The sequence below is a fragment of the Cibotium barometz genome, chromosome 62, assembly GCF_041138505.1.
Source record: "Cibotium barometz isolate CiBa-2024 chromosome 62, ASM4113850v1, whole genome shotgun sequence".
Lineage (NCBI taxonomy): Eukaryota > Viridiplantae > Streptophyta > Polypodiopsida > Cyatheales > Cibotiaceae > Cibotium > Cibotium barometz.
Window position 1 is genome coordinate 12,090,428 of NC_141107.1, and position 19,523 is coordinate 12,109,950.

Genomic DNA, 19,523 nt, shown 5'->3' on the forward strand with positions numbered 1-19,523 from the left:
TGAGCAATAAAATTTTGACACATATGTAAGGAAGGGGAATTCTTTAAAGGAGGTGCATATTTCACATGCTTGAATGAGTTTTAAACTCAAAAATAATGTGATATTTTTATCTCTCATCTCTCTTGAACCAAACCAAATCAAAATGGAACCAAACCGAATCAAAAAGTAACCAAACTAGGTCCAAATCTAGTCCCAATTCAACCAAACTGACTTGGAAAATTCTAGAATCAGTTTGTTTGGTTAGGAGCTCAATTTTTCCTATAAATAGAAGCCTTCCCTTGTTGAAAAAGAGAGTGTCTTATGCATTGTTACTCTACTCCACCTAAGCCAAGAACTATGAATTCTTTAATAATTCATTAGTTTTTGACACTTCTCTCTTTCTTCAATCCCCATTGGTGGCTCCATCAACATACTAAACCAATTGATTGGTTGGGGGCCTCTACTGTGATCAAAGAATCAAGCAAATTATAAGATAAGTATAGTGAATTTTGATCTTTTCTATAATTTCTCAATGATTCTCTCTTCTCAACCCCTCTCAAGCTTGAGAAGCTTAATTGGTATGGTTTTTGAAATGCTATTGAAGTTAATTAAGTAATGATAGTAAAGAATTATATAAAATTCTATTTATATTTAATTCTAATGGTTTTCTCTCTCTCTCACTTAAGAAATGGTCATACACATGACCCTTTTCAATCCAAATGAAGCTTTTCATAAGGCTTTTCCTTAATCCAAGGTTAAGCTATGCTTGAGACCAAATTAATGGCTTCTTTCTATGCTTTTAGTTTATGTATATTGATGATTCAATCCATTATGGATTGATGATCCAATTAGAGACCATTCTAATTATTTTCTTAATGATCCAATTAGAGACCATTATGGATTGATGATCCAATTAGAGACCATTCTAATTATTTTCTTAATGATCTAATTAGAGACCATTATGGATTGATGATCCAATTAGAGACCATTCTAATTATTTTCTTAATGATCCAATTAGAGACCATTATGGATTGATGATCCAATTAGAGACCATTCTAATTATTTCTTTAATAATGAGCCTTATCCCTTAGAAAAATTTGAGATTTATCAGTCATAGTAGCGGAGCTATGGCAAAATTTTTATAGAAATTACGCATAAAATAAATTCATTCAAAGCCTAAAAAGAGGACTTCCTACCATATTCTAGGAACTATCATCCTAGATTAATTAAAAGAATATTATTATGCATGGAAATATGGATGTTTGCATGTAGATGTAGAGGTATGGATGTGAGTGTGAATGTGGAGGTGGATGTATGCATGTAGATGTAGATGTATAGATGTAGATGTGGATGTGGAGGTGGGTGGATGCATGTAGATGTAGATGTATAGATGTAGGTGAGAATGGAGATGTGGATGTATACATGTAGATGTAGATGTATAGATGTAGATGTGAATAGAGAGGTGGATGTATGCATGTAGATGTAGGTGTATAGATGTAGATGTGGATGTAGAGGTGGATGTAGAGGTGGATGTATGCATGTAGATGTAGATGTATAGATGTGGATGTGAATGTGGAGGTGGATGTATGCATGTAGATGTAGATGTATGGAGGTGAATGTGAATGTGGATGTGGATGTATGCATAGGGATGTAGATGTATGCATGTAGATGTGAATGTACACATATAGTTGTGGATGTATGGATGTGAATATACGATTGTGATGTGAGGGAATCTGAAGTGATGAGATGGAAATGATGTGATGGGATGAGTATACATATAAATGGAATATGGAATAAGTAATGTAGATTGATGAGGGATAATGTGGAAAAATGAAAGTTAAAATAGAAATTGTATTGTAAACTGTTTGTAAATGCTGTTTTTAAATGATTGTTTTATGTCAAGAATGCTGGGGGGAGCATTTTGACCGTCTTGTGATTAAAGTTGTGATGATGATAAAGTTGCAACTGCTGACGGGGAGTCAATGAAGGACGTCTCACGTAGCAAGGTCGGCCGAGGTCTTGACCAGCCTCGGTGCGATTAAAATGGTGAGCTTCCGGTACGATGGATGAGGGGCCAAGGAAGCGGCCTATGCGTGAAGCGCTAGGTCACCTGCGAAGGATCCTAGAGGGTGCTGACCATACGGTGCTCGAGCTCTGGGTTGCCTAGGATACCCACGCGTGCGTCGAGGAAGATATTGGAACAAGAGTAGGAGTTGTTTTCTGAAATCGGGCATGGATCTGGTTGATTGACCTTGCTGGTCTTCAATGGATGAGTCCATGGCTCTTTATATGGATCTGTTGGTTGATCTTGCTGATCTTCAACGAGAGTCCATCTTGATAAGTGATTATATTGCCGAGTATTATGGGCTAGGAACTATCGAAACGGCTCCTGAGCGTTCTAGTTGCCAATGATGCCATAGATACTCTGATGAAGGAATGATGGGAAGTTAAGAATCAATTGGATAAATTGGAAGATGGTGATCAATGATACTATGGTTTTTATTAAAGGATTGTTTTAAACTGGTTGAATCTGTGAAAAGGCAATTTCATATTGGGTGTGTGAGTGGTGTGACTAGTTTTATTTTTGCATGAACATCCGGCTAGGAGGCCTTGGAACTCTTTTCCTTGGTACCCGGGACAAAACCTAACCAAATTCTTAATTGGATCCCATCACTACAGTGGTTGGGCGGTTGGCTAACCCATGGGACTGGAAGGGGTTAGGCTGGGCTGATGGATCCGTAAATCGAGACTCAAACTTTTGTTTTTACGATAGATAAAATAAATCCCGGACAGTAACTGTTCTATGGATAGGAATCAACGGCTGTGCCTCTTAAATGGGGAAAAAAGCGTTGATCCCAATGATCCAAGTGCAAGTTTCTTCCTTGACCTGACCAAGTATCTTATAGATGTAATTAGATCAGCTCGCTCAGAAATGATCTTGACTACGTTAGAGTAAAAAGTTATCCTGGTGGAATCGCCCGTGCTTTCCGGTAAAGAAAGTTTTTCCGGTTTCGGTTTTGGAACAACCGACGGATTAGTCTCTTATCCGGATATCCGTGGGCTAGGCCCCGAATGTGGGACCCCTGTCCCGCGGCAAGAAGTGCTATTTCCGTTGCTAGTATCCCGAATCTGTTACTCGGTGGGAACAGGGATCTTACAGTTGGTATCAGAGCATTTGGTTAATAAAGATCAATTGAGAAGACAAATATGTCAAAAAATTATCAAGAAACACAAAAAGGTTATAATTGTGATTCAAACTGAAATTCGTAATTTTGGTAATTGGGTCTTTAGATGGAAGTACCGCAATTATATAGAATCCCTGACTTGCTTGAGGCCTAGACATGATAGTATTTACCTTATAATTCCAAGGGCCGTGACTACCCGTATATACCGAGAGTATACTGCAGCTCTTTACTGACAGTATATACGAGTAAATCTAAGACTTGAAATTATAAGCGTTAATGCTATCCAGATGATGATTTCGAATGTGATTGATATGATTTTTAATTCTGTTTGAGAATTGATGAATTGATTTGGATTCTAATTGAAAATGCTGATTGAAAAATGTTGATTTTTAAAAATTAGTTGAAATATAATGAAACCACAATGAGGGGGAATGGGACGAGTCCCTGTGATGATATTCATAACTAGAATGATGATAACGAATTCAGCAAATCACTATGAGATTAGTGGGTTGTGCTGTCAGATTGCTACTGTTAATACTTGACCGGTAGATCAAGTTAAGGGATGTCAAATTGAGAACTTGCTTGACTAAAATTTCCGTGGAGGAATGTTCCGAAGGAAACTTTTCGGTCTAATGGACCATTATCATGTTAAAGATATGAATGATATGACCTGAATGAATTGTTATTTAATGATGAGTTCTATATAAGGGATATTTATCCCAGTGTTCTGTTGGGTTGACCAAAATATAAGGAATCCCAGAATAAAATTGGATCTTAAGAAAAAGAGCTGTCCTCTACCTTGCGAGATGAGGACATCTCGCACTTTTTAAGTGGGGTAGAATGTAAGATTCCTCCCCAGCCTTCGAGGTATACAGGAGTAAGAATCTCCCTTTTTGATCTTATAATTATTCCCTCTCTAAAATAAAAGAATGATTCTGTTTAAAAAAAGGAAGACCCTTTTCCTAGAATACTTCTCAGGTGTCCCACCTGTTTTAAGGATTTAGAACAATGAGTTCAGAAGTGAGAATCGGTGTTTTGGATACCAAGGTTTTGGTTTTCATTCGAGTACGGCCCAAAAGAAGTTCTTTATCTCTTGGGGAGTATAAGAAGTTATCCCCCAGATATTGTGACCCTTATATCTGAATTCAATGAAAGTAGGTGACTTAGCCTACAAGCTTCTTTTATCTCCTCATCTCAAAATTCTTAATGCCTTCTATAGAAAAATGTGTCAAACTCAAATCATGGAAAGACGGTAAAACTTCAGTGGCAAGTTACCGTTGGCTTCTAGGTTACGCTAGCTCCTTCAGCATCCAGCCATTTGAAAGTACAACTAAACCATCAAAAATACAACCCATTTTTGAAAATGCTAAAATATCTCAAAAAACACTATTTTTTAAACTAAAAAGAGTATGAGCTCCTAAAAAGCTAAAAAAAAACTGTTAAAAAGTGCAAGTTTTACACTTCAATACTTTGAAAGATGATAGAGCTGCTCATAAAATCACACATTTTTTGAGAAAAAAATACTCAATTTGTAATAAAATAATAATGTCCACAAAATTGGTTACAATGAGAGGTCTTATGCCTCTCGTGTTAAATCTTTGACTTTCTCCAGAAGAATTTTTTTGGTTTGTTCTCGTAGATGACCCGACTTTTTCAAGGTAAAACCATAAACAAGAACTTCCACATCCTCCATGCTTAGGCTATCCACGCGACGTTGACTACGATTTGCTTTCTTTCCCTTTTTATTTACTCGAATCATCTCTGGATAATATTTTCCTGATAATGCATCATCTCCATTGACCTTGTACCAGTGGACCTCAATTGAGCTTACTTTTCCATTTTCCTCAAGGACTTTAAGTACCTTTGCCAACCAAAAAGGACATCCGCTTTCATCATCTGTTGCTAACACTGCAATCATTGCACCTACAGTGAGCTCCTCAATATTTCCTTCCCACATTTCCTTCTCTTGCAGTCGTCGTTGACTAGTCCTTCTAGCACCAACATACGCTTCGCGAGTCTCCCCATGCACCAATGTTTGCAATTCTTCAGGCAATTCTGTTTGTTGATTTGGCATTTGAATATTATCATCACGGTCTTCAAGTTCTTGTACTCTCCAAAGAAAGGGCTCCAGATTTATCAGTGATCTTGAATTGCTTTGAACTTCCTCAATCAAGATTTCTTGCTCATGAAAAAATGTATTCCACCATCCAAGTGAGCAAGCTGGAAAATACACATGTGCTGATTGTATGGTCTCTTTAATTTCTATCAAACATTGCTGATAATTGATGGGTCGCTTTTCTTTTTGAGCTTTTGCTGCTTCAATGCTTGATGCCAAAAGCATTTTTGCTGCCTGAAGAATTTGTCGTTCTGGGACACTGAGTAAAAACTTCAAACCATCCTGAGGATGCCATGCCTCTGAGTTAGAGTACTTCTTACACCACAAACGTGTTTCAGCTTCTTTTTCTTTTATTTTGAATTGATGTTGGAAACTATGGTCATTAAGCTGAGCGAATGCAGGGCTTGCAAAATCTCCACCTGTTGCAAACTCTCTAAAATCATAGGTGCCTTTCAAAACATGAATTTCTGGCGTAGGATCATAAGCTTCTTTAAGAATTATGCACACCTCTGGAAGGTCAAATGCACTTTTCCTAGCAAGTTTGACTGAAAACCTACTAAACATCTGATCAATTTGATCATGAGTGTGACCCACCAACAAAAATCCAAGTTTGACCTTTTTGAAAACTTTCTGCTGCACCAACATACTCAAATAAGCAAGCACTATTTGATTTTTGTTTTCCCTTGCCGTATTATCTAGCTGCACATAAAGTGTGCTAGGTAATTCTCCTTGCCATTCACTTACTATTTTCTGAATTATGGTGATGGTCAAGTTAGGGTCGTTGTGTAAATTTGGAAAGTTTATAAAAACTTTTGACGTCATGATGCCATTAAAGATGAGGGCTCCAACAACGTGTAGTTGTATGAAATTCTCTTCCTTCAAATTCTTTGGAGCACGCATAAAATGGGGTATCAATGTCTTCTTTTGATCCATTCCATCTATGACTAATCCCAAATACATTTCTTTCTGCTCAAGGCACTTCTTTCGATGCTTTGCTAGCTTTTGACGCTCTGTACTTTGTTGTTCTCGATGAGCTTTAAGTGCTTGTAGAATAGGACCTGAAAACTCAAAACAATGTAAAGCTAGTTTAAATTATACCACTTGGAATTCTCATTCATAAATTAAAACGTACAAAAAACACAAATCAAACATACCTTTTTCTTCAAATGTCTTTGCAACATCTCTTTTGGCTTTGAGCTCTGCACAAATTTGACAAATCCCCATTCTAGTTTTCTTGGGAATTTTCACATCAGCAAAATATTGTTTCCAAACTCTAAGAAATGAAGTAAATGAAAGAGATGACATGTTTCTTCCTTTCAACGTTTCCACGTAGAGGTTGTAAACTTCTCCCTTTGTAAAATTATCAGGCAAATGGGTGAATTTTGAATTTGGCATGCGCTCACCATTGTAAGTGACAAATCGTTCCATCCAGCTCTTGAGAAAACACAGCTGAGGAGTCTCACGTGTACTAAATGAGTACCGTGAATCTTCTTCCACCCGTTGCAACTGCTTTAAGATCTTTTGCATCCGCTGATTGCTTAAACAAAACACTTGAAAAAAACACTTTCGACACACAATCGTGCCAAAAACTGTATATTTTATCTTCTCTCCAGACCTTAATAAAAAACCATGTAATGCTGTATTTTGTTGAGCACGTTTTAAAGCAAAGAAGTTTTCACGTTCCTGCTTAATTTTTCTGAATCCAAGTGTCCTCAAGCAGTTTTTTTTACAACAATACACCCTACATGCCTCTCTCAATGCATTGCGATGCAAAAACTTGTCTTTTCTTCTCAAGGGAGTGGTTGTCTCCACATGAATAGGCTAAACTAATGATGGAGAAACTGGAACATCGGTATCAGAATTTGATAAATTAGCAAATAGTGGGCTTGTAACATCATCATCACTGATAGATTGGCTCAGACTTTTAGGAGTGAGTACGGATACAGGCACTTGAAAAGAGCAAAATGAGCTTGAGAGAGACTTTTGTTGCCCTGCCATGACTAGGAACTTCACACCTCTAAGTTTCTCTAAAAAACAATGGTCTAAGCTACAAAGTGGAGTGTAATCTCAAATCCAAATAACTTACTTTTAATGCTTAGATTCAAAAATAATAATATTAATATAAATATTAAAATTTATTAATTATTTTAAAATATGGGACTTAAAAGATGAGAGGAAGTCCTTTTTAGAGACACATTCCAAGGGTCTGCCGCTAAGAGAGCCACAAGAGCATTTTTTTAAATTTGGAGCATTTTTCTTGAGTTTAATTCTGTAAGGTATGCATTTTCTTGATTACTTTGTTATTTGTTACAATTTTGAATTTTTCTTTCATTGTCATTTGGTTCAAAGTTTGCTACGAGGAAATTATGGCTAAGAAGAAAAACAAAAATATTATCTAAGGAGGTAAGTGATTTCAAAAATAGACTTTTTTTAAAAAGGTATTTTTTTGAAAGAATTGTTTGTCTTTTAAATACACAAAAATACCAAAACGAAGATTTCATACGTAAATTAAGAAAAAAAGAGGTTGAAAAAATAATATTTTATAAAATAAAGATTTAATCAATAATTTTTAAAAATTATAATGACTTCATTTTTTAAAAAGCTAATTCTTGTGTTGTATTCTGGAATACAACACAAAAATCGATAAGTTGCCATGTTTCTTGTGTATTAAGTAGTTTGTATTCTAGAATACAAAGCTTGAAGTCACATTTTTAAAAATTTAACACTTATGCACTTTGAGATTGTATTCCAGAATCCATTGCTTGTACAAGTTGTATTTTGGAATACAGCTTCTCTCAACACTTGAGTTGTATTCCAGAATATGAAGCTTTTACAAGCTGTATTCAAAAATATATTTTTTCTCTGTACTTGAGATTGTATTCCAGAATACACAATTTCAACAAGTTGTATTCTAGAATACAACTTCTCTGTACTTGAGACTGTATTCCAGAATACACAGTTTCAACAAGCTGTATTCTAGAATGCAACTTCTTTCTGCACTTGAGTTGTATTCCAGAATACACAGCTTCAGCAAGTTGTTCACTGGAATACAACTTCTCTCTACACTTGAGTTGTATTCTAGAATACAGAGCTTCAATAAGCTGTTTTCTGGAATACAACTTTTTTTTACACTTGAGTTGTATTCCAGAATACACATCTTCATCAAGTTGTATTCTGGAATACAACTTCTCTCTTCACTTGAGTTGTATTCCAGAATACACGGCTTCGGCAAGCTGTGTTCTACTGTAAACCAAACTCAATGTAAACCATTAGAATAGACCTTCATGCAAAAAAGATTTGCTTTTTATCTAATTTTAGAAGACATGCAAAGAAAGCAAAAGCTCTCGAGTTCGCGTCGCGCGCGCGACTAAAAAACAGCAAACTGTAGTTTTCACATAAAAAACAGAGGAGGAGCAGCCCGGGAGTATTTCAACCAGGTGTCCTGGGGTTTTACCCCCCTTTTGAAGCCAACGGAACGGTCAGAATCTCCATCAGAGCAACGTAGCAGAAGATAGATTTTGGGATAAAGCAAAAGCTCTTGAGTTCGCATCGCGCGCGCGCGGCAAAAAAACAGCAAACTGTAGTTTTAATATAAAAAACGGAGGAGGAGCGACCTGCAAGTATTTCAATCAGGTGTCCTGGGGTTTTACCCCCCTTTTGAAGCCAACGGAGTGGTCAGAATCTTCATCAGAGCAACGTAGCAGAAGATAGATTTTGGGGGTAAATTTTTCTCAAATTGTGTTCAAGAAAGAGGTTCTGTAAGTACTTTGATGATACAAAGGATCCTAATTGTTTTGGGTTTGATCTATTCATCTCTTAGTGCTTTCTCCTCTCTTTTATATCTGTGTATTGTGGTTAGAAGCTTCTTGTGAGTTGTATTCTGGAATACACAGCTCTAGAAAGTCATTTATTGAAATTCAATTACAAAACACATCTTTGGAGGAAACAACCTGTTGTATTCTAGAATACATCTCTCTCTCCCTCTTTTTCTCTAGTGTGCTGAGGAGCTCTCTCTCTTACATTCCTATCTCATGTTTGCTTACACATCTAGGTCCGTTCTTGCATGGAGGTTAACACACACTCTCTCTCTCTCTCTCTTTCTCTCTATGTCTATTTGTTCTCTTTCACTTTTTGTCTTTCTCGTTTGTTTGCCCTACATACACATTTACTAATCTTAAATGTTGTTTCATTTAACAAATCATATTTTTGAAAAATATGATTTTATCTCTATTTTTTTATCTTAGCAATGAGATAATGATTTTTTATTGTCTTGTTTAGGTTTAAGATGGCCTCACCAATACGTGATGCTCGAACTTCTAAGAAGCAAAAGAAAAGTAATCAAGCAACTGCATCTGTCCCTGTGGGTGGCTCAGGACGTTCAGGAGTCTTGACACCTTCTCGATCTCAACCTGCTCCAGTTAGTCCTCACTTTCAAGCACCTCGAGTAACTGTGACTCTTCCAAACCCTGATAGACGTCCAAGTGAGCCAAGAAGACAACTTTTAGCAGCTCACCAGTTTCCAGAGTTACAAGATCAACCACCATCAAGCAGAATGGTTTTAGCTACTCATGGACTTCCTCCATCATCTCAAGGAACCACACCTTTAACTCAACATCAGCAGAAAAAGTCCTCAAGCATGGAAGCTACAACTCTTTGGAGTAGTGCAAGAGGTAAAGCACGAGAAGGATTTGCTTGGACAATTCAATTTGGCATGGTAGGTAAGCACAAGACAATCGTTGAGCCAAACACACCTTTCCTTTCTATTGCGGAAGAAAAAGGAGACTCTGAAAATACAAAGTATTTAACTTATGGTCGCATTGTTGAAGTCAAAGAAAGTATATCTCGTGGGATCATTCATCATCTGGTAGACAACAACAAAGGAAAGTTTCTTGCAGTTAGAGTTTTCTCTGCTAATTTTCGGCTTGAAGAGATGAATCCTGTTTCTACCCAGCAAGAGTTTAGAGATGCAATGATTACTCGCAAACGGGTATGGATATCTTTCTCTCGACCTTTTTTTCATTAGTGTTAAAAAAATTTCTTATCTTTGTGTATTCTAGAATATGTAGAGAACTGTTATTCTTTTTTAAGTTTGTTTGAGTCATGTCTTTCAAACTTATATATTGAAATACGTAGAGGTCAAGTCAACTCTAGTTTGCATGTATTCTAATAAACATGAAGTTTGTCTAGTCTAGTTTGTATGTATTCTAGTATACACGTAGTTCAAAAAACTTCTTATCTTTGTGTATTCTAGAATACATTGAGAACTATTCTTTGTTTTTTAGTCTATTTAATTCTTGTCTTTCTAGCTCATATCTTGAAACACTTAGAGGAATAGTCAAGTCTAGTTTGTATGTATTCTAGTATACAAGAAGTTTGTCTGCTCTAGCATATGCTAGAATGCATTCTAGTATACAAGAAGTTTGTTTTGTTTAGTTTGAATGAATTTTAGCAAGAAGGAAGTTTGGCTTACTTTTTATGTCTGGTTTAATGAGTTTACCATGTATTCTAGTATACAAAGAAATGGTTAAAGTGTTCTTACTTTTACATAAGTTACTCTTTGGTTCTTACTTTTAAGTTCACTCTATCAAGTCTTAAAATCCTCTTCTACTTAGAATGACTTTTTCTTTTTCTTTTTTTGTAGTCTTTTTCTGAAGCATTTCAAGAGCATCATGATAATTTGTACAATTCCAACCACTCCACTGATGATTCTGATTATGAAGAGAATGAAGGTACAGACATAGATGACTCAGAAGAAGATGTTGAAGTTCTTGAAGAGACTTCTGGGTCAAAGTCTCAAGATGCGAGTGATACTTTGCTTTCTGGACCTGGAGCTCCAAAGTCTGATCCTTCAGAATCTTCTGGTCTTAATACCATAAGAAATAAAGCCAAAAAGTTTCATATGGTTGATGAGAGACCCTTAATTTTACTAGTGTCTAATATAGAACGTCCTCCATTAGATCCTGTTTCAAATAAGAGACCACTAGAAGTTCGAACCATTGTCCCTGGACATGTGAGTAATCTTAAAGTAATGATGAAGGAGAAACCAACAACAAATGTTTTACCCCTTCTTGTTCTTGTGGATAAGTCTTCTTGTGTTAAGAAAGAGAGTTTTGAGAGATCAAAAATCAATCAATACAAATACTTTGTCTTGGGGGGAACTCACTCTCTCATTGCTAAAAAAGAGTTATGTGCTGAGTATCCTCATGTAGAGAGCTATAAGACAGTCCTAGCATGGGTCTATGCTGGGTTAGGTGATGATGATGCAAAGCTACTTGCCCTTGATCACAACATTGATTCCGAGATGCGACTATCCATGTCTTTCTTACAAAAGATAAGATTTTTTCACAACGAGTGGATCAATCATATTCAGCAAGGTCATAAAGTTGATGAAGCTTTCAAAATCAAGCTTTGTGAGCAAGTTGGTCTTGTCACAAAGAAGTCAAGCAAAGCTGGACGCTCTGGAAAAACAAATGTTCGAGGTCATGACAATTTCTTTCAGTTAGCCTTTCGTGATGGAGAGATATGGGATCTACAAGAAGACATTTTCAAGCTTTGGGAGGAAGGTAAAATCAAAGGGCAAAAAGTAAAGCTCCCACCTGGAAGTCAAAAGGGCAAAGGAACAGGGAATGAGGACACTTTGAAGCCAATTCCTGAAGAAATGCGTATCACGAATTGGCAAGCAATGCAAGGAATACGCGAGAAAAATATTATCATACCCATCTTGGCACGAGTGAAAGGAGGTTCTTTGACACTCGATGAAATGGCAAAGGAATTAGAACAGTACGTTGCTAATTCTTCTTTTTAAATCTACTTATTTTATTTCATGTAAAGTTGTTTTTTTATTTTGTGTTTTTTTGAAACAGGCAAAAGACTTTCTTGTACATGCAAAGAATCATGATTGAAAAACTTAATTGCAAGGATTGGAACGAGGTTCAAATGTTTCATCCCATCACTAGTCAGCCAAGCTCCTTAGAGCGTTTCATTTATCTTTTCAAAAATGCAGTAAGTAAACTACATATTTGAATAGATTTTTTTTTATTTAAGTGTTTTTGAAGGTTTTGTAAAAATTTAGATCAAATATTTTAAAAAATTGATTTTGATTTTTGTATGTGTATTCTAGAATATATTTAATGTTTACTTATTTTCATTTTAACAAGTCTCGAGCACCTCGTGCTCCCATAAAGAGCATTCCTCAAGAGTTTGAGCAACATTTGAGTCGCGCAAGGGCAGAGCGGAAGAGATTAGAAGAGGCACAAACTTTGGAGACCATTCAAGAGGCAAATATTTTCATTTCTGATGATGTGTCTGCAGAACCAGTTCAATATTTTGTTCATGAAGGCAAAGTAGAGAACATGGAATCGTTTGTGACTGCACAACATTTTACTTTAGCCATTGCTGATGCTCCGTATGGATTTAAGGCACCACACTCAATACACGATGAAGTAAAGTATGGTGTAAGTGCATATAAAAGAGTCATCGACGCTTTCAAAAAGGTCACAACGGCTGAATCATGGGCACTGGTAATTTTTCATGCTCATGATCAAATCTCTGCTGCAGAGAAAGCATTCGTTGACAATCAAATGGTCCATCAGCTATGCATATGGTATGTTAAATTTCAAGCATTCTTTTGCAAGTTACAAAAGCTTAAGTTAAAGCCTAACTTTTTCTTTTGTAGGACAAAGCCTAACATCAAAGGCTAACTTTTTCTTTTGTAGGACAAAGCCTAACATCAAAGGCTATAAGCTTGACAGACTTTCTTTTGCTGCCGAGTTTGCTACCATTGGTTTCTGGTCTCCTGCGGGTCCGAACAGTAAAGGAAATTTTAATTTTGCTTCGAAACCTAACCGAACAAATATTTTTGATAGACCAGGCGTGTGTCGAAAGCTCAGGGATCTTTCTGGTGATTCAAATGAGATCATGAATCCTTATCAAAAACCACAACTTTTGATGATGGATTTAATTGAGCTTCTATCTTTAAAAGGAGAGTGGATCATGGATCTTTTTGCGGGGACAGGTAATCATGCAACCTTAACTTATTACATATTTTATATTGCTCATTTAAGTGAGCTTTACCATGTTGATTCTTTTTTTCTTAGGAACAACCACTATTAGTGCTCTTAAAAAAGGAAGGAATGTTGTTGCTATTGAGCTAGATCCAGTTCAAGTTCGTTTTATTCAACAACGAGTCACTGCAATGAAAGAATTGCCGGATGAGTTTCAAGAGGTTGGAATGAAAAACATGGCAGCAAACCCAAGAGTGGTGGATGCATCTGGAGAACCTCAGCCTCCCTTTGGACCTGATGATGAAATGCAATTTGCAGATCTTGAGCCTTATGAAGATCCACATACTGTGGATATTGATATTCCTCTTACGGAGTCAACACCACTCATTGTAGGACGCGAGCAAACTGATGAAGAAGTTAGTCATGAAGAGGAGGAATTTCCTATGCTAGAATAGATTTAGACACTTGTAGTTTCAAACAATTTTTGGTATTTAAATCCTCATTGGGGGTCTTCAAGGATTTCTAGGTTTTGAGAGTGTTTTGAACAACATTTGTTTGTATTCAAAACTAGCATTACAAATCTTTTTGAGGAGCTTGCGTTTTGAGATTGGTTCAAAAAATTAGTCAAATGTTGTCTCTATTGAAGCATTTATAGGAATTGTCTCATAATAAGACTTGTTTTTTTAATCAATGAAGATTAATTTAATCATGACATTGAAGTTGTGCGATAAAAGTAGTTATATTTTGCTTTCTAGTAACGATAGCAATAATTTTGTATTCAAAGTGAAGCTCTTTGTTGTGAGTCTCTATTGCAACTTTTGTGTCATGTTTTTTTGTTTGAAATATTCTAAGATTTTGTAGGGATAGGCTTGTACTTAGACATCAAATAGTGAAAAATTTGGCAAATTTTTAATTTAGCGAATGAATCACTTGCAAGTATGTTTTAAGTTAAGCAAAAAAGTCTCTTTTTAAAGTTCTACTTTATTGGGCACGTCAAAGATTCTTTTGGTGCTAGATTTGGATTGTTTTTAAAGGATTTTTTTGGTCTCTCAAAACTACAACTCACGATCGGTTGTATTTTCAAATGGCTGGGTGTTCTTCCTTTATATAAGTCATAACTTTTACTTGTCGCTCACAGTAATCTTACTCCCATCAATCTCCTTTCTTTCTTAATCTCCTTCATGGCTTGGCAACAGGAATTAGTTTTATCCCTGATGATTTCTCACCTTCAAGGCACAAGAGAGTCTGTGAAGAAAGACTTTATAGAACAGTATGAGCGCTCACTTTTTCCTCACCTAGGAACTTCTGTAGCGCAGACCAAATGGCGGACCTATCAAGACATAACTAGGGTAACACCCAGGGGTCAGCAGCACTTTCGTAACAATGTCCACTTGGCCATGGTTATTGAAGCCTTAGGTTTGGGTCCCCGATACTACTGCGTCATGAGATCAAGGCATCTTGGGTTTTCTGAGCGGGTCTTCTTACTGGCGTGTTTTCTTCCTCATGAGAAGATATGCCTTTATCCCGTTTTTGGCTTGCCTCTCAGAGGTCCTTTTGCTAGATCACCTCATACCACTGAGATAGGTGCGGCAATAACCAGCAGAATCATCCCCATAGATGAGTTACCCTATACTTGTGCAGCTTGTGAATGCTGCTTTTGTGACCATATGATGGACGGGCTTATGGAAGTGTAAAGAGTTCTTCTATCTTTACTGTATAAGTTTCGAGAATGAATAAATTTTAAATCTTGTTCTTATTTTGAATCTTGCTCTCTTTAAAACTTTTCTTGGTGGTTAATCTTGATTAAAATTTTTCTCTAAGTATCATATTCGTGCATCTTGCGAAATTATCCCAAGTTGCGAGATGAGGACATCTCGCGTTTTTTAAGTGGGGTAGAATGTAAGATTCCTCCCCCAACCCCCTTTTTGATGTCTAGTATCTTCCCCTGTAATCAATCCCTCTTCAGAAATATAAAGACCTTGCTTCTAACTGTTTTAGCCTAGAGAGAGAAAATTATTCTAGAGAGAGAATATTCAGATTATGAATATTTTTGGATAGAAAAATAACTCATCTTATTAAAATAAGTTCCCCTGAAACAGAAATTCAAAAAGAATTTTCCAATGTGCAATTGGAATTAATTGGAAATAGGTATAAAGAACCTTAGTCTAAGGGTCTAGAATTTCAGAAATTTTTAGATTATGGTCCAATTAAGGTTCCTATGGACCAATAGCATCAATCCATGTGTAGGGAGGAGATAAATCCAATTTGAAAAAGAAGATACCCAAAAATGAGTAAATGCTCACATAAGATGAAGAGTTGAAAATGTACAAGGTTTATTAGTAAAAAACAAAAACTATGACACATATGTAAGGAAGAGGAGTTCTTTAAAGGAGGTGCATATTTCACATAAGATGAAGAGTTAAAAATGTACAAGGTTTATTAGTAAAAAACTATGAGCAATATTAAAAATATGAGATATTTTAGGTATCCAAAAATGAGTAAATGCTCACATAAGATGAAGAGTTGAAAATGTACAAGGTTTATTAGTAAATAAACACATATGTAAGGAAGGGGAGTTCTTTAAAGGAGGTGCATATTTCACATAAGATGAAGAGTTGAAAATGTACAAGGTTTATTAGTAAAAAAACTATGACACATATGTAAGGAAGAGGAGTTCTTTAAAGGAGGTGCATATTTCACATAAGATGAAGAGTTGAAAATGTACAAGGTTTATTAGTAAAAAACTATGAGCAATAAAATTTTGACACATATGTAAGGAAGGGGAATTCTTTAAAGGAGGTGCATATTTCACATGCTTGAATGAGTTTTAAACTCAAAAATAATGTGATATTTTTATCTCTCATCTCTCTTGAACCAAACCAAATCAAAATGGAACCAAACCGAATCAAAAAATAACCAAACTAGGTCCAAATCTAGTCCCAATTCAACCAAACTGACTTGGAAAATTCTAGAATCAGTTTGTTTGGTTAGGAGCTCAATTTTTCCTATAAATAGAAGCCTTCCCTTGTTGAAAAAGAGAGTGTCTTATGCATTGTTACTCTACTCCACCTAAGCCAAGAACTATGAATTCTTTAATAATTCATTAGTTTTTGACACTTCTCTCTTTCTTCAATCCCCATTGGTGGCTCCATCAACATACTAAACCAATTGATTGGTTGGGGGCCTCTACTGTGATCAAAGAATCAAGCAAATTATAAGATAAGTATAGTGAATTTTGATCTTTTCTATAATTTCTCAATGATTCTCTCTTCTCAATCCCTCTCAAGCTTGAGAAGCTTAATTGGTATGGTTTTTGAAATGCTATTGAAGTTAATTAAGTAATGATAGTAAAGAATTATATAAAATTCTATTTATATTTAATTCTAATGGTTTTCTCTCTCTCTCACTTAAGAAATGGTCATACACATGACCCTTTTCAATCCAAATGAAGCTTTTCATTAGGCTTTTCCTTAATCCAAGGTTAAGCTATGCTTGAGACCAAATTAATGGCTTCTTTCTATGCTTTTAGTTTATGTATATTGATGATTCAATCCATTATGGATTGATGATCCAATTAGAGACCATTCTAATTATTTTCTTAATGATCTAATTAGAGACCATTATGGATTGATGATCCAATTAGAGACCATTCTAATTATTTTCTTAATGATCCAATTAGAGACCCTTATGGATTGATGATCCAATTAGAGACCATTCTAATTATTTTCTTAATGATCCAATTAGAGACCATTATGGATTGATGATCCAATTAGAGACCATTCTAATTATTTCTTTAATAATGAGCCTTATCCCTTAGAAAAATTTGAGATTTATCAGTCATAGTAGCGGAGCTATGGCAAAATTTTTATAGAAATTACGCATAAAATAAATTCATTCAAAGCCTAAAAAGAGGACTTCCTACCATATTCTAGGAACTATCATCCTAGATTAATTAAAAGAATATTATTATGCATGGAGATATGGATGTTTGCATGTAGATGTAGAGGTATGGATGTGAGTGTGAATGTGGAGGTGGATGTATGCATGTAGATGTACATGTATAGATGTAGATGTGGATGTGGAGGTGGGTGGATGCATGTAGATGTAGATGTATAGATGTAGGTGAGAATGGAGATGTGGATGTATACATGTAGATGTAGATGTATAGATGTCGATGTGAATAGAGAGGTGGATGTATGCATGTAGATGTAGGTGTATAGATGTAGATGTGGATGTAGAGGTGGATGTATGCATGTAGATGTAGATGTATAGATGTGGATGTGAATGTGGAGGTGGATGTATGCATGTAGATGTAGACGTATGGAGGTGAATGTGAATGTGGATGTGGATGTATGCATAGGGATGTAGATGTATGCATGTAGATGTGAATGTACACATATAGTTGTGGATGTATGGATGTGAATATACGATTGTGATGTGAGGGAATCTGAAGTGATGAGATGGAAATGATGTGATGGGATGAGTATACATATAAATGGAATATGGAATAAGTAATGTAGATTGATGAGGGATAATGTGGAAAAATGAAAGTTAAAATAGAAATTGTATTGTAAACTGTTTGTAAATGCTGTTTGTAAATGATTGTTTTATGTCAAGAATGCTGGGGGGAGCATTTTGACCGTCTTGTGATTAAAGTTGTGATGATGATAAAGTTGCAACTGCTAACGGGGAGTCAATGAAGGACGTCTCGCGTAGCAAGGTCGGCCGAGGTCTTGACCAGCCTCGGTGCGATTAAAATGGTGAGCTTCCGGTACGGTGGATGAGGGGCCAAGGAAGCGGCCTATGCATGAAGCGCTAGGTCACCTGCGAAGGATCCTAGAGGGTGCTGACCATACGGTGCTCGGGCTCTGGGTTGCCTAGGATACCCACGCGTGCGTCGAGGAAGATATTGAAACAAGAGTAGGAGTTGTTTTCTGAAATCGGGCATGGATCTGGTTGATTGACCTTGCTGGTCTTCAATGGATGAGTCCATGGCTCTTTATATGGATCTGTTGGTTGATCTTGCTGATCTTCAACGAGAGTCCATCTTGATAAGTGATTATATTGCCGAGTATTATGGGCTAGGAACTATCGAAACGGCTCCTGAGTGTTGTAGTTGCCAATGATGCCATAGATACTCTGATGAAGGAATGATGGGAAGTTAAGAATCAATTGGATAAATTGGAAGATGGTGATCAATGATACTATGGTTTTTATTAAAGGATTGTTTTAAACTGGTTGAATCTGTGAAAAGGCAATTTCATATTGGGTGTGTGAGTGGTGTGACTAGTTTTATTTTTGCATGAACATCCGGCTAGGGGGCCTTGGAACTCTTTTCCTTGGTACCCGGGACAAAACCTAACCAAATTCTTAATTGGATCCCATCACTACAGTGGTTGGGCGGTTGGCTAACCCATGGGACTGGAAGGGGTTAGGCTGGGCTGATGGATCCGTAAATCGAGACTCAAACTTTTATTTTTACGATAGATAAAATAAATCCCGGACAGTAACTGTTCTATGGATAGGAATCAACGGCTGTGCCTCTTAAATGGGGAAAAAAGCGTTGATCCCAATGATCCAAGTGCAAGTTTCTTCCTTGACCTGACCAAGTATCTTATAGATGTAATTAGATCAGCTCAATCAGAAATGATCTTGACTATGTTAGAGTAAAAAGTTATCCTGGTGGAATCGCCCGTGCTTTCCGGTAAAGAAAGTTTTTCCGGTTTCGGTTTTGGAACAACCGACGGATTAGTCTCTTATCCGGATATCCGTGGGCTAGGCCCCGAATGTGGGACCCCTGTCCCGCGACGAGAAGTGCTATTTCCACTGCTAGTATCCCGAATCTGTTACTCGGTGGGAACAGGGATCTTTTAGTTGGTATCAGAGCATTTGGTTAATAAAGATCAATTGAGAAGACAAATATGTCAAAAAATTATCAAGAAACACAAAAAGGTTATAATTGTGATTCAAACTGAAATTCGTAATTTTGGTAATTGGGTCTTCAGATGGAAGTACCGCAATTATATAGAATCCCTGACTTGCTTGAGGCCTAGACATGATAGTATTTACCTTATAATTCCAAGGGCCGTGACTACCCGTATATACCGAGAGTATACTGCAGCTCTTTACTGACAGTATATACGAGTAAATCTAAGACTTGAAATTATAAGCGTTAATGCTATCCAGATGATGATTTCGAATGTGATTGATATGATTTTTAATTATGTTTGAGAATTGATG

At 36.4% G+C, this 19,523-nt stretch overlaps 1 protein-coding gene across 1 annotated transcript in view; it reads right to left on the bottom strand.

Moving 5' to 3' along the window:
- LOC147604143 (uncharacterized) overlaps positions 1-6,845 on the bottom strand; it is an 81,441-nt gene extending 74,596 nt beyond the window's left edge. The window contains exons 1-2 of the mRNA XM_086795297.1: positions 6,435-6,845; positions 4,887-6,338 (exon numbers count right to left, since the gene is read on the bottom strand). Of these exons, the coding sequence (XP_086651423.1) occupies positions 4,887-6,338; positions 6,435-6,807 (1,825 nt within the window). The 5' untranslated portion in view covers positions 6,808-6,845. The remainder of the gene's footprint in view (positions 1-4,886; positions 6,339-6,434) is intronic.
- Positions 6,846-19,523: the final 12,678 nt, after the last annotated feature.